Raw genomic sequence first — 14,798 nt, forward strand, 5'->3', positions numbered from 1 at the left:
GAGCGCGAGACGGGCCAGAAACAGCTCCTGCGCCGCTGACACCAGGACGGAGGGAGACGCGCCCTCAGCCCGCCTCCCGGGGCCAGGCTGGGGCCGCCCCTCCCCGCCCCGGCCACGCCCGCGCTCCGCGCCCAAAACTCCGCTTCCTCCACTCCCGCGAGGGCCGTCCGTCCCTGCGGCTCCTTGGCTGCGACGAGCGCCCTCCGGCCTGACGTCACCGGCGCGCCCGCCAATGAGCCGAAGAGGACCCGCAGCGGCGTGAAAGCGACGGCCGACGCAGCCAATGGCCGCGCGGAGGGGGCGGGCCGAGGCGGGAGGTGCGAGCGAGAGCCCGAGCGCGTGGGGAGCTGCGGGCGGTGCGGGCGGCGCGCGGCGCAGGCAGGGGGGCGCGGCGGGGGGCGGGGGCGCGGGCGGCCCCACCCCCTGCCCTGCTGCGGGCGGGAGCCGAGAGTCGCCGGACTTTCCGCGCCCGGGAGGGAGATGCGGCCGCCGCTCGGGCTCCTTGCAGGTAACGCGTGGGGCGGCCCCTGCAGGGCTGAGCGCGCCGCGGGGCGAGCGGAGTTGGGTGCGGAGCGGGCGCGGGGTCTCCGCGGCCGCCGCGCCCCGAGCCCCGAGCCCCGCGGTCCGGCCTGGGCCCGGCGGCGGCGCTGCTGGAAGAGTTGGCTCCGGGACCCGGGCCGCGGCCGGGGCCGGGGTCACGGGGGATGCGGGCCCGGTCGCTGTGCGCCCGGGTGTAAGCATCACGCGGGACAAAGGGCGCGGCGTGGAGGGTGCGCGCTCCGCCTGCCCGCGCCCCCTGCCCGCTCCGGCAGCACGGCGCTCCGTCGATCCCGGGCGGACGGGCGCCTCTGGCGCGTCGCCGGAGCGGCCACCTGGCCGCGGGGCCCCTTGCCACCCCGCGCCTGGTGGCCACCTGACCGCAACGCGGGCGACGGCTGGCCGCAGCCGGGCCGCTTGGCCGCCTGCCCGCCTGCCCTGGGTTAAAGGAGGCTCCCCGCCCCGCGCCGCGAGTGCCAGCCACTGCGCGCTGGCCGCCGGGCAGAGCGGCGTGCCCGGGGTCCGGGCGCCCGGGACCACCGAGCTGCCACTTCTCTGCGCGGGCTTGGAGTTTGGGGAAGCCGAGCAGCTGGCGCAACCGCCGCCCCACCTCCTGCGAACTCCGCGGGGCTTCTGGTCTTGTTGATGTTGTGACTGTAGGCTGTGTGTATTTTCTTCTTTTTTTAACCACACACAAAAGAAGGGAGGAGTTAGAGGAAAGATCTAGCCAGAGCACTGTGAATCATCCCACACTGCTCTTTCTCTCGGAGAGCAGATGGATGGGGGGACTTTCTTGAGAAACAATTAACAGTAAGGACTGACGGGATCCCCTCCCTGTGCCCTCTCCCGCAGTCCCGACCGTGCCTGGCGCGCCCCAGATGGAGGTGGGGTAAAGTGACACTGGCTGACTTAGATGGGAAAATGGCTACAAGCTAGCAAGCTGGAAACTTTCTGGGACAGTGGAACTGTGAATGTCGAAGCTCCGCAGTCATTCTTGCCATTGGCAGGCATAGCCCTCGTGTGTTACTGAATTAAGAAAAGGGAAGGCAGTCACAAGAAGAAGATACTTCGAGCAGCATTGCGTTCAGTGCTGCGTGGTGGAGGGCGGTTGAGATGACTGTCTCCTGTGCCTTTGGGGCCCCAAGAGAGGAGCAGCCAGCTCAGGTCTCCAGATGCTGGGTGGGAAACGATTGTGTTCTTTATTCTCATTTCCAGGCACTGTCTCGTCTCAGCCTGGCAGAGGTCACCTGGTGTGTGGATCGATTGTTACTGATGAGGTAGAGAGGCCAGCCTGAGGCCAGAAGGCCCTTCAGTGCAGGTGGAAGAATATTCTTTAGTAGGTGGTTGCTGCTGATTTTTCCAGGGATCATTTAGGTTTGATCTGCCATCCTCTTTACTGCAGTCCAGGCTGCTATGTCAGCTGCCACCAGGTCCCCAGGGTTCACAGCTCAGTGAATGATGCTTGTTTGCTTTTGAGAGGTGGCGTGGGATCCCTGATCGAGGTCTTTTTGACCTTTTCCTTGATGATTGATTAATTTGTTTCAACCCCCTGAAAAAAGAGGCTTGATATAAGGAGTCTGAGAAGTTGAGAATAAAGAGATTTCTGCTTCGCTCCAAATCTGACTACTCATAGGCGCCAGTTAATTCTCAACACAGTGGGAGATCGGCACAGTGGGGTAGGAATCTGAACACCAGCATCGTCACTGGTAAAACTGGCTGGAGCACTGCCTGGGCTGAGCCTGAGGCCACTGTGTTGCTCCCTTACTCTCAGCCCATAAGGCGAACTTAATATCCAGCCATGGCCCAGGAGCCAGGGCTCCCAGGCAGGACATCCCCTGGAGGAGAGGAATGGGGTAATCAGGAGAGAAACAGAATGTGTGCCTTCCTATTTCATGGCCTGGATACAAAAAAGGTGGACAGGACCCATCTCCTTCCGTGTACCACCTCATTTTGGCAGGGCTTCTTTTACCTGAGCACCATGCCTGGCTGGGAACATTGCAGAAAAAAGGCCATCTACTGTTGCAGGAAGAGGAGTTGGGACAGGATCAGTGTATACAGCCGTGTGGTTTGTGCAGGACATACAGACACCTGGCCAGGGAAGCAGTGCTCTGGGTCTGCCCCAAAGAAGGGTGCCTTTTTCTCAGTAGTATCACGTCACCTGATGGGCTACTGCTGGCCTTGGTTGGTTAGCCCATCTTCAGGAATAGACAGTTGATGGCAACATCAGTGATCCCAAGACAGGAGGTCTTGGCTGGTCACCTGGTACTAATCTCTCCAAAATGATTACAGCCATGGGAACTAATTGCTTCCATATATGCTCCCATTTAATCCTGAGCACAGCCTCCTGAGTCAGTAGTGGTACCCTAGTGTGCTGATGAGGAATGGATCCTTAGACCTGGTAGCTCAAGGTCATGCAGGTAGCCAGTCCACATCTGTCTGCTCCCACACCTGTGCTCTTAACCACTGGGCTAGACCAAGGTTCCTAACACGCTATGCATTTGCTAAAACACAGCATTTTCTGAACTATCCTGCTATACCCATTAACAGTCATGCCTGAAATGGACAGGGCATTTGTGAGTGTCCTGAGGGGCAGCAGAGAAGTGGGGATCTTGGAGACCAGGGGAGGGACGCAGCAATACAAGGGAAGAGACGGCAGGACAGGGAACAGGACAGACTGTAGGCTCCCTGATGTCCCTGCCAGAGGAGAAGGGAAGCTCATTCTGAGACTGGCTTACCCATGCTGTGGGCTCCCCAGGAGCCCAGGCCTGGCCCATCGGGCACCCCAGCTGCTCAGGTCTGTAGTGTGCCTTCTGTCTGTCTTGGCTGTTGCCTGAGTACCAAAGTGATTGGTGTGTGTTACCAACAATCTGAGATGAAAAGGGAGGCTCAGCAAGTAATTTAGGAGCAAAAATTAGTTCCTGATCCAGTGTGCTTCCTGGAGGACCGTTTATGAAACACTATTCAAATATTTGGGCCTGAAGCAGATAATATCAAGTCCAGTTATGGGGCCATTCATCAGCTCACAGCTCTATTTTGCATTTAAAATTGATGTAGCGTGTTTGCTTTCCTTTACATTCACTTTCTAAATCAAGGAACTCTTTTATTCCCTCCATATTAAGTCAGGGTAGCTTCCTAACTATTTAGTCTTTTTCACTTATTTATTTTATTTTTAGTAGCAGGAGTAATTTCTTTAACTAAAATGTACACACGGTGGTTGGGGCCTGCGTGGTGACCTCTGTCGTGTTTGCAAATGTAATTTGGATTTGACCGATGGTTTATCCTTTCACTGAGAAAAAAGAAAAAGCAGCAGATAGTGGCTAGAGTATGCCCCCCGCACTTGCTGAGAGCATGAGTTATATCACGTGGAGAAGCTTGAGGGCCCAGCCCTGAGGGAGTTGCAGAGCCCTTCATTTCTGGGTTGTAAACTTGAACCTCTTCCCAGCACCTGGAAAGGGACAGTGTTGCCATGGAAGAGTGTGTTCCGTTGACTGTTGTTGGATCTGTCTCCATTCATTCAGACAGAAGCTTCAGAAAGATGCCTGTAACTTCAGATGGCCTCTTATTGATTCCATAATCTGGGGCATTCCCCTGAAGACCTGGAAACTAATATAGTTGACCCTTCAACAAAGCGAGTTTGAACTGCGTGGGTGCACTTACATGCGGATTGTTTTCTGTAGTAAAGACTATGTACTATACAATCTGTAGTTAGTTGAGTCCCTGGATGAACAGGAATCCCAGATATGAACTTATAATAAGTTATATGTAGATTTTCAACTGCGAGGAGGGTCAGTGCCCCTAACGCCCAAGTTGTTCAAGGGTCAGCTGTACATCTGAAGTGCCTCTCCAATCAAGGGGCCTGGGGTTTTCTTCCATCTCATTATGAAGGAGTGGGGGCCTGCTTCCTTACTAAGGAACACAAGAGCCTGGGTACAGTAAACCAAATACTCTAAGGGATTCTCAAAAGAATAGTTCTGTGCCTGTGCTTTGAAGAAAATACTTGTAATAACAGCTAACCTTCCCTTGGCGTTCATTAAATCCAGACAGTGTTTCTAAGCACTTTAGATGGGTGTCCTGCTTAACCTTCATGACAGCCGTGTAAGGTGGGCCCAGTTATCCCCATTTTAAAGGTGAGAAAGCTGAGGCCCAGAGAGGTGAAGTAACTTGGCCAAAGTTACACAGGAACCTCTAAGCACTTTGACCCAGACATGATCCTGGTAAAACCAAAGGAAGTACCTGTTGAGGGTGTGGTGGGCATGGAGACAGATACAATGTGATTGGAGGGGGTGGTTTGATATTTGGGCAAATTCCAAGTCAGGAAGCTTCTAGGCAACTCTTACTGCTGGAAAGTTCTTTTGCTTTGCAGAGTGCACAGGAAGTGGACTCCAAGGGTGGGACCACACACAAGGCCACACAACTAAGAAATGGCAAGGCTGAGAGACAAAATGTCTGGCTTTAACATTTTGCCAGTTTGAAAGAAAAGTTAAAATAAGTGTCTGTTTTTAACTTGACTCCTTTGCCAGTATTGGAGGTCATGTCCTCACCTGGACTAGCTCCCCCTGTTCTCCAGCTCATCCTTCTGGAATGAGACCTGTCCCTAGCAGGACGGTCTACAGTGTGCCCTCCTTCCTCTGTCTTTCCCCTGTGTGGGAACCACGGTCGTGTGCCCTGCAACGTCACCTGTATTGAACCCTTCTCTCTCCCAGATTTTCATTTAAACTAGCGGGAGTGTCTGTGTTCTGAGGACTGTAAGCTCTTTCAGAATCAGGACCATGCTTCTCTCTCTCTCTCTCTCTTTCGCACACATGCACGCACGCAGGCAGGCACAATGTGCTGAGACCCAACAATGAATATTTATTGATTTTTCTTGATTGGATGAAGCAAGATGGTAACTTTTTTTTAACTTTGTAAACTGGTTCAAGGACTATAAAAATGATTTGCCTTATGGGGGATAAATATAGGATTGCCTTAAATCAGTGTTTCTCAAGGATAATCCAACATCAGAAACCCAAGGACTTCTGACTTGGTAGGTGGGCCCAGGAGAATCTACGTGTGTCCTGGGTGATTTTTCTGCCCACTCAAGCTTTGAAACAACTTAAAGCTGTTAATGATCATATCCTATAAACTGGCAGCATAAATGAATAAATGACTGTCTGGCTCTCTTTCACTCGAGGTAAACACGTCTACGGTATAAACATCCCTAACAAGGCGCTGATGAATGTTTATGTCGTGTCACTTTTCTCGCAGGTTTCTAGCCAGCATAATGCTGGAGCGAGCGGCCGGGGCCCGCAGTTTTCAGGATGGCCGAGTGGGATGCGGATTTGGATCACATCATTCCGTCTTCTGTTCTCCCTCCTTTCTGGGCTAAGTTACTTGTGGGGTTTGCTTCCCTCGTGTGTTTCGCACGTAGCTACGATGGAGACTTTGTCTTTGACGACTCCGAAGCGATTGTTAACAATAAGGTTCGTATCTCAGTGTCTCTTTGGTAAACGGACATTAACCACTTGCCTGCGTCTCAGTGATGCTCTGCGTCTGCGTTGAATTATTCTCTGCTGAACTTCAGTTGAGCCTTTGCCTGGGCCCCCACCGTGCTCTAAATTTCCCATCTCTTTTAGAGACCATCTCCTTGATTTAGGGCCCCTTTTATCGCTGGCAGCAGGGTCTCCAGGCCGTGCCTAACCTCAGGCTTTAGCCTGGCTGCGTGCCCTACATGAGGTCCCAGTCCACGCACGTATCAGAGAGACTATTATTCTAAGATGACAAGGCCAGGGTATTGCAGGGCATTGCAGACTATTTCAGGTTTTGTGACAAATTTCCAGAACTCCGGGCCAGAACGGTCCCCACCCCCAAACACACACACATCATGCATCCCCCCCCCCCCCCCCCCGCTGAAGGTGCAGCCTCAGCAGCAGGCAGCAAGCTGGCTCCTTCTTTGTCCTTCACGGAGCGCATCAGGACAGCCTGCTGACAGCTGCAGAGGACCAGGAGTTTGCTGCCCTCAGAAGCTGCAGTTCCTGCTCGTTTCATGTTTAAAGACTCAGATTTGCTGAGTTTGCAAAATCCCAGCCAGTTTTGTTCACCAGTGGGTGCCGGGAAAATGATATTCCCTTTCACACACTGACTAGAGGTAGGGGAGAAGAAGTAGGTTTGTGGGAAGGGAAGAAAAAGGTTTCTGCGAGCTCAAAGAAAATCAGAACAAGAATCTTGGAGGCAGGGAGAGCCCAGAGGAGAAAGAACGTGGAAACAGCACAGGTTAGAGCCTTTGTGACAATCTTCCTACTCAGCAGATATTCCATGTGTGCCTTAAAGGGCAAAGAGAACTTGAAGGAATTGACTAATCTTTCTCTAGTAGAGGAAATTGTAACATCTCTTTGTAACACTGTCCTTAAATGCTCCCCCTAAAGTTTGAAGTCATGGGTTCTCCCAAATGCGGAAAAAGTCATTTTCATATTGAAAGTGTTGAGAAGAATTCTTTATGTAACAAACGTGTATTCTGTGGGGTGGGGAGGAGGGGGTGAGAGGTAAGGAGGTGACTGTTTTGCAGATACTTTATTTGTAACGTACTGTAAATGATTTTCTTGGTTTTGATGGCACAGACTCCAGCCTTGGTGATGTTTATTTTGAATTCAAGTTCTTCACTTGTGATTTCCCTCAAGTTCTCCCAGCAGTTTACTGCAGATGTTTCTGTTTCAGTTCTTTCTGAATAACAGTGCTTAAGAGAAAAAAAGTAAGTGTATAGCTCTAAGCAACAATGTCACACGGATGGCTTAATAGCTACAGAATTGCTTTTCTAACAAGGATATGAGGCTATGCCTTTATTTTTATTTATTTATTTTTAGCTCTTTATTGGAATATATTTGCTTTACACTCTTGTACCACCTTTTGAGGTACACCAAAGTGAATCAGCTGTATTTATACATATATCCCCATATCCCCCCTGCTCCCGGGACTCCCTCCCCCCATCCCTGTCCTGGCCCTCTAAGGCATCACCCATCATCAAGTTGATCTCCTTTTGTTATACAGCAACTTCCCACTGGCTATCTATTTTACAGTTGGTAGTGTAAATATGTCTATGCTACTCTCTCACCTGGTCCCAGCTTCCCCTTCGCCCCCCACCCCAGCCCCGTGTCCTCAAGTCCATTCTCTACTTCTGTATCTCCACTCTTGCCTGTCACTGAGTTCATCAGTACCATTTCTTCAGATTCCATATATATGTGTTAGCATACAGTATTTGTTTTTCTCTTTCTGGCTTACTTCGCTCTGTATGACAGACTCTAGGTCTATCCACCTCATGACATATAGTTCAATTTCATTCCTTTTTATGGCTGAGTAATATTCCATTGTATATATGTGCCACATCTTCTTTATCCATTCATCTGTTGATAGGCTTTTAGGTTGTTTCCATGTCTTGGCTATTGTAAATAGTGCTACAATGAACATTATCCTACATGTTGCTTTTTGTATTATGGTGTTCTCTGGGTATATGCCCAGTAGTGGGATTACTGGATCATATGGTAGTTCCATTTTTAGTTTTTTAAGGAACCTCCAAACTGTTTTCCATAGTGGCTGTACCAGCTTACATTCCTACAAACAGTGCAGGAGAGTTCCCTTTTTTCCACACCCTCTCCAGCATTTATTGTTTCTAGATTTTTTGATGATGGCCATTCTGACCAGTGTGAGGTGATACCTCATTGTAGCTTTGACTTGCATTTCTCTAATGATTAGTGATGTTGAGCATCCTAGCCAAAGCAATCTTGAGAAGGAAAGACGAAGTTGGTGGAATTAGGCTTCCTGACTTCAAACTATACTACAAGGCCACAGTGATCAAGACAGTATGGTACTGGCACAAAAATAGAAAGGTAGATCAATGGAACAGAATAGAGAACCCAGAGGTAAACCCAACACATATGGGCACCTTATCTTTGACAAAGGAGGCAAGAAAATACAGTGGAAAAAAGACAGCCTCTTCAGTAAGTGGTGCTGGGAAAATTGGACAGCAACATGTAAAAGAATGAAATTAGAACACTTCCTAACACCATACACAAAAATAAACTCAAAATGGATTAAAGACCTAAATGTAAGGCCAGACACTATAAAACTCCTGGAGGAAAACATAGGCAGAACACTCTATGACATACATCAAAGCAAGATCTTTTTGGACCCACCTCCTAGAATCAGGGAAATAAAATCAAGAATAAACAAATGGGACCTAATGAAACTTAAAAGCTTTTGCACAGCAAAAGAAACCATAAACAAGACAAGAAGACCACCCTCAGAATGGGAGACAATACTTGCCAACAAAGCAACGGACAAAGGATTAATCTCCAAAATATATTTTTTAATTCCATTTGTTGAGACTTTCTTGACTCTTTGAGTCATAAAGTAGAGGATATGTAAAGTGTTAACTCAGGACCCATGTCAAAGGACTTTGATGAGAGAGGCAGGGGAGACAGGAGCTGTGTTTTTCGGGAGATGCCCAGGTACGAGGTTGTAATTCTCTTTCCTTCTGTGAGGAAAGGCAGACGAAGCCGTTTCGTGGCCCTGCTGCACATTGTCCTGGCAGTGTTTCCTAGAGCATCACACTGTGCCGCTTTGTTAACTTGCTAGCCCTCTTTTTTGCCTTTCCTGTTGAATGAAAGGCCCTCCTCTGTTCATTGGCACCCTGCCTACAGTAATGTGAAACAGGCTGTTACTGGATCGTATTGGTGTTAAAGACTGTTTTCCAGATGCTTCCTTGTAGTGTTGAGTTGCCTTTTTTCATTGAGATGATGATTTTCTTTGAGACAGTGGAGTTAGCAAGAATTTCAGACACAACACATCTTTTCCATAAATCATTAGGAGGAAAAATTGACCTTTCTTCCTGCGGCGCGCCCTGCTGTGTGTAGGCTGCACGTAATCAAATATTTAGAGCTTTGTTGGTGTTCATTTTCTGCTCAAATGGAGGGAAAGAGCCTCTGCTCAATCCCTCCACACCCGAGCAGGTGCTTCTGGGACAGTGCAAAAGTACATGGGCTTCCAGTGTGGTAAACGAAGTTAGCGGGTGGATCACACGACCTTCACGAAGGCTCGAATCGACTCTTGGGGGTGCAGGGGGCTACGCTCAAGGCCCCTGAAGCTGATACCCAACAGAAGTGAAATTCACCCTCACGGGTGTCAGGTGACCAGCTCTTCTCTGTCACCCGTCTCCAAGCTTTTCCCTTTGGGTCATTAAGCACCTAAGTAGGAAATACTCACTGAATTCCACTCTGCGTCCTGGGCACTGGCTGCTCTCTTGGCCTGGCCATGATTTGACCCATGTCTTCCGTTTGGGGTGTTCTCCATCTTCAGAGTGTTGTGAGCTGCAGAGACTGTCCGGTGTGGCTGCAGACCCAAGCAGAGGCGCTCGCCTCAGATGCACCTGCCTGCTGGAGTCAGGAGCTAGTCGTACAGAGAGGAGGGGTCTGCGGGCGGCGGAGCAGCCTCAGCAAGGTGTCTGGCGATGGGATCTGTGGGTGCCCTTCTGGCTACACAGCCCCAAACTAGGTTTTCCAGCCCACCCAGGAGTCATCGGACCTTGTGATGACTCTTGTTTGAGGTATCCCTTTTTCACCTAAGTTAATCGGAGTTGTTTTGGTTACTGCCGTGTAAAATCTTGACTGCTGCATCATGCAGTGTTTATCACATCATAATTTCTAGATCCTGAAATATTCCTGTTTAATTATGCTGTAAAGAGAAAATTAATATTCAGTTTTGATACTCCACATGCCTTGTCTGCCTTTCCTCTTGTTAAACACAGTTTAAGTAATCTAGTTTCACATTTAAATGCTAAGATACATCTTTAAAATCTGTAGTACGGTACCAAATTAAATTACCTTATAAGATAGGTATCATTTCAAAATACTTAGTAATTTTTATCTTTAAAAATTACATGGAAGTTGTTTTTTCTTTAATTTTACTATCTGCTTAGCTCATGATCAAACGTGGGAAACTAAAATATATATGCTTACTCTTATGTTTTAACTGGGATATTTTTGGTAAATTACATTGCGTATTGGCTATGAGAGCGAATAAGAGTGGTCTCAGCCATGAGACCCATTCACTTATTCCGCATGGATCAAGTGCCTTCTGTGTACTCCCACCACACGCAGAGAGGCCAGGCCTGGAGGAGCCCCAGCCCAGGGGGCAGACAGATAGCAGTCACGTGATTATAAACCACCCTGGTGGCAAGTGCTGTGAGAACAGGTATGAGATGCCCCAAGACCCTCGGGAGGGGAATTGCATCAGCTGAGGAAACTCGTAGCCCAGTGGCTGAGATGTGAAGAGCGGGAGGAGCTGAGCTGTGGGGAGCGAGGGGTGACCGTGTGGGCAAAGACCTGTGCGTGCACAGCCTTGGGGTGGGTGGCAGCAGGAGCCACGTGGGGAGCGGACGAAGACCAGGAGCAGAGCACGGTTTTCCAGAGGAGCCTGCAGAATTCAGCAGGGGCCAGAGCACCCCAGCTGTGGTGTCCACGTCAGGACATTGGCTTCGTCCTGGAAGGGAAGGGAGGTGTTGGTTGCAGTGGATGGGGTGACCCGGTTTGCATTTTGGAGACATCACTGGAGAACACGCCGTGGGCACAGTGCACCCGCGAGGAGGCCTGGCAGGGTCCCACATGAGGATGACGGTGGCTTGACCCAGGACTGGTGGGAGAGACGGAGAAGTGAGGGCTTCCATCCAGGTGAGGGAGTCCCGACTCCTCTGTCTGGTGTGTTCCCGCAGGACCTACGAGCAGAAGCGTCCCTGGGGGACCTGTGGCATCATGACTTCTGGGGCAGCCGGCTGAGCAGCAACACCAGCCACAAGTCCTACCGACCGCTCACCGTGCTGACTTTCAGGTGAGATGCGTCAGGACGGCTGTACGGGAGGGGCACCCAAGGCTTGTGCATGATATCGTACCAGGTGGTATGTGACGAGGTTCCTGGTCAGTGGTCTGGAAGGAAGGACGTATAAGCCACTCACTACGTGGGCCTCCAAGAAGTACATGCTAATTCCAGCCATTAGGAGTTAGGTTGCAGGAGGATGGAGAGGATGTACCTGGGAAGCATCATTTCAGTGTGATGCGGCTGTGGCGGTGCAGATGCTAACAGTGGAGCCACCCAGAGAAGATTATTAGCCTGGCCCCGGGCAAGGACGACTGGGTGAAGTGGTCCAAACTTCACACAGTTCTTGGAGGTTGGACCCTTGGCGAGTTAATACTGAGGAAACAATATGTCAAGGCAACAGGTAGCATCTAATGAAATTGTGGGGTTTTTTTCACTATAAAAGAAACGAAGGTATAAACCCACCTCCTGTGACCACATCAATATGCAAAAACAAAATGAAGCTTAAAACAGTCTCCCCACCCTCCATTAATCAGGGAGCATTTGCGTTAAATAGATTTGTTTGTCTCACAAAAGTTCTCATGCGTAGCTGTTTCTTGGGTACCTTAGATGCCTGTGTGTAGATCTCTCAAAGAAGCATGGAAGTGATGACCTGGAACCACTGGTGATTGAAATAAGAACCCCTGACAGTGAGGAAGTAGCTCCACTGTTCGGAAGACTGGGGGACACACTGTCATGGAGTATTTTGGGGGGGTGGGGACGGGAGTAGGGGTGGGGGAGTTAGCAAGTCACATGACTATCTTAACTCCAGGCCCCTGTGGGGCAGCCTGAGTCATGTGTGGTCTGTTGCATCTTCCTGGAAGACAGTCTTGCCTTTATCACACCTGAAAAATTGTCCAGCTTTCCTTTCGTGTTTCCTCTCCAGGTGTTTTCTGTCCCACGCCTCTGAGATGCCCTTCTCTTCCGTTTTCCCCTCTGCAGTTAATTATGTTCTTACCTTTTCTTCAACTTTCTTAGCTTGACAGGCATTACTTTCCTTGATGCTATTTTTATCAAAGTGGCACACTTTCTCTTCTCCCTTTACTATTTTCACGCACCAGCCTTTTCTTCCAGGCGGTTCGTGTTTCGCTTCGCGTGCTTCCGTCCCTCTGGTGTGAACACCCTTCCTTCCCCGCAGGATGAACTACTATTTGTCGGGAGGCTTCCACCCCGTGAGCTTCCACGTGGTCAACATCCTCCTGCACGGCGTCATCTCCATCCTCTTGGTGGACGTCTTCTCCGTGCTGTTCGGGGGCCTGCAGTACACGAGCAAGGGCCGGAGGCTCAACCTGGCGCCCAGGTCGTCTCTGCTGGCTGCCCTGCTGTTTGCCGTGCACCCGGTGCACACCGAGTGTGTAAGTATCATCCGCCTGCTGCCTCTGCGCTCGTGTGAGGAGGACAGGCCATCCGTGTATCAGCTCGTTCCCTGAAACAGGCTTCCCTCAGATACCCATATGGCTATAGAAAGCACAGGCTTTCAGACATCTGGAACAATGACTTGTGGGCCCTCTTAGGACAAACACAGGGTCCCCTGGGCAAAGACTTTATGATGACCATGTGGTATGATCTCTGGTGATACTCTCTGTTTCTTTATATGATCACATGGTGAAGGTATGAATGTTGACTCTTGCCCAGCTTTGGGGTCTAAAAACCAGAGGCTGAGATTACTTTTCTTCCAGGAAGGGTCTGATGCAGTTTTCTGACATTAGCTGAGAGCTTTATAATTTCCAGAATACTTTCTCATACTTAACAAGATTGTCACAAAAACTCTGCGGGATCAGCTGGGGCAGCATGACAGTTTCCACTTTACAGAAGAGGAAGCAGCCTTGGGAGGGCAAGTTAAGGACTTACCCAGGTCCGTCACATAGCTGGTGGATGTAGGGATAGAACTTAAGGTCTGGTTGTCTGAGCCCGTGCCGAGGAGAGGCCAGAGTGCTTTGAGTTGACCTGAAAAGCAGATTCCCGCGTCCTGCTGGGATTTGCTCATGAATTCTCCCCACCTGGCTTCTCAGCCCACGTGATCGGGCAGCTCCTGCTTTAGTCCTCTGAGCTGCTGCCAAACAGATTTGGTGCAGACCCTGTTGGGATTTAACCAAACGCTTGTGGGGTTTTCAGGAACCACCCTACCCCACTACCATGCAACCCTTTGAAAATGTAAGTCGGCATGTTTGATTTTAGGTATTCATTCTGTGAGTGTGAAGTACCTAGTATAAAATACCACATGGACTTTATTACTTCTCCACAATAGATTTTTGCGTTTCGTATGCATTTAAATACCTGCATTTTGACCAGTTGCATTGAGCATCTTGAAGTCAGTTTCAAAATATTGAGTGGAATTCCTGCCTTTAGCATCTGATTTTGTTAATTTTATTAAACTGTCTGTCCTTTGGTATTAAGAGGATTGCAGGATTGTTCTCACAACCTTCTTCTAATATCTTATTACTTGAAAACTTTTTTTAAAAAAATCACATAATTTTTTACTTCAGCAAATTCGGAGGACTTTAAGGGATTGGGAACTGTTGTAAAATATGCACCTGTAGAGAGAGAGAGAGGTAGATAGTTACATACATACATACATTTGTGATCAAATTAGAATGTTTCCATGTGAGTTCTCGTTATGGTCTAAATAATAATGTTGTGCACATTGATCAGAAATAAGGGAATTTCTGGCAAAAATACCAATTTACTGTTTTGGTCCTTGTCTAATTTTGTGTAATCTTGAAAGCAAAGTGAAATACTTGAATTGTTAACCAAAGAAATGTTTCTAAAATTCTGATTTTAAATATTGAGAAGTTAGTTTATAGAAAATTTTGAAGTGCCAACAAGTATAACTGGATGTGTGCAAAACACTCTCTCTCACAGACACACACACATACACACACGCCCCAGGTGAATGCAGTGTGGGAAAATGTTAACCCAAGGGAGGTCCAGCTATAGGAGAGAAGGGAATATTTGAAAAATGTCTTCATCTCTCCCGCCCCTCCATTCCATGAAAGCCATTCAAACTCAAATGGCAAGAAAAAGTTGTGGGTCATGAAAAATTAGCATTCTTAAAACAGATCATTTGTGTGTTCACCTTTCCCTATTTTGGCAAATGGTCGGTATTCTGTCTCATTCTCGGCCACTCAGGTAACAAGTGGTTTAGGCTGGCCTTTTTGGCCCCTATCCCTGGTGTTTATCCTAACCACTTTCCTCCCCTTCACTCAGTTCAAGAAACCTTGTTCTCTGACCCTTCACATCGCCCAGCCCCTCCCTGCTTCCCCGACTCCCTTGCTCTAAGGACCTTTTTGGGTACACTTCTCTGGGTTGACTTCGCTTACGTTATCCTCTAAAAGGCTTACTTTATCCCTGTTCGGGCCCTGGAGAGAGCCGCCGCTCCTATCCGT

General features: G+C 49.3%; 1 protein-coding gene across 2 annotated transcripts in view; it reads left to right on the forward strand.

Annotated features, from left to right (window-relative positions):
- Positions 1 to 355: 355 nt before the first annotated feature.
- The window catches only part of TMTC4 (transmembrane O-mannosyltransferase targeting cadherins 4), a 61,622-nt gene continuing 47,179 nt past the window's right edge, over positions 356 to 14,798 (forward strand). Inside the window, exons 1-4 of one of the 2 annotated variants that reach the window (XM_057707332.1) lie at positions 356 to 508; positions 5,782 to 5,996; positions 11,273 to 11,388; positions 12,551 to 12,767. In XM_057707332.1, the coding sequence (XP_057563315.1) occupies positions 5,835 to 5,996; positions 11,273 to 11,388; positions 12,551 to 12,767 (495 nt within the window). In that variant the 5' untranslated portion in view covers positions 356 to 508; positions 5,782 to 5,834. The remainder of the gene's footprint in view (positions 509 to 5,781; positions 5,997 to 11,272; positions 11,389 to 12,550; positions 12,768 to 14,798) is intronic. The other variant, XM_057707333.1, reaches the window with a different exon arrangement.

The sequence above is a fragment of the Hippopotamus amphibius genome, chromosome 14, assembly GCF_030028045.1.
Source record: "Hippopotamus amphibius kiboko isolate mHipAmp2 chromosome 14, mHipAmp2.hap2, whole genome shotgun sequence".
In the NCBI taxonomy this organism is placed as follows: Eukaryota; Metazoa; Chordata; class Mammalia; order Artiodactyla; family Hippopotamidae; genus Hippopotamus; species Hippopotamus amphibius.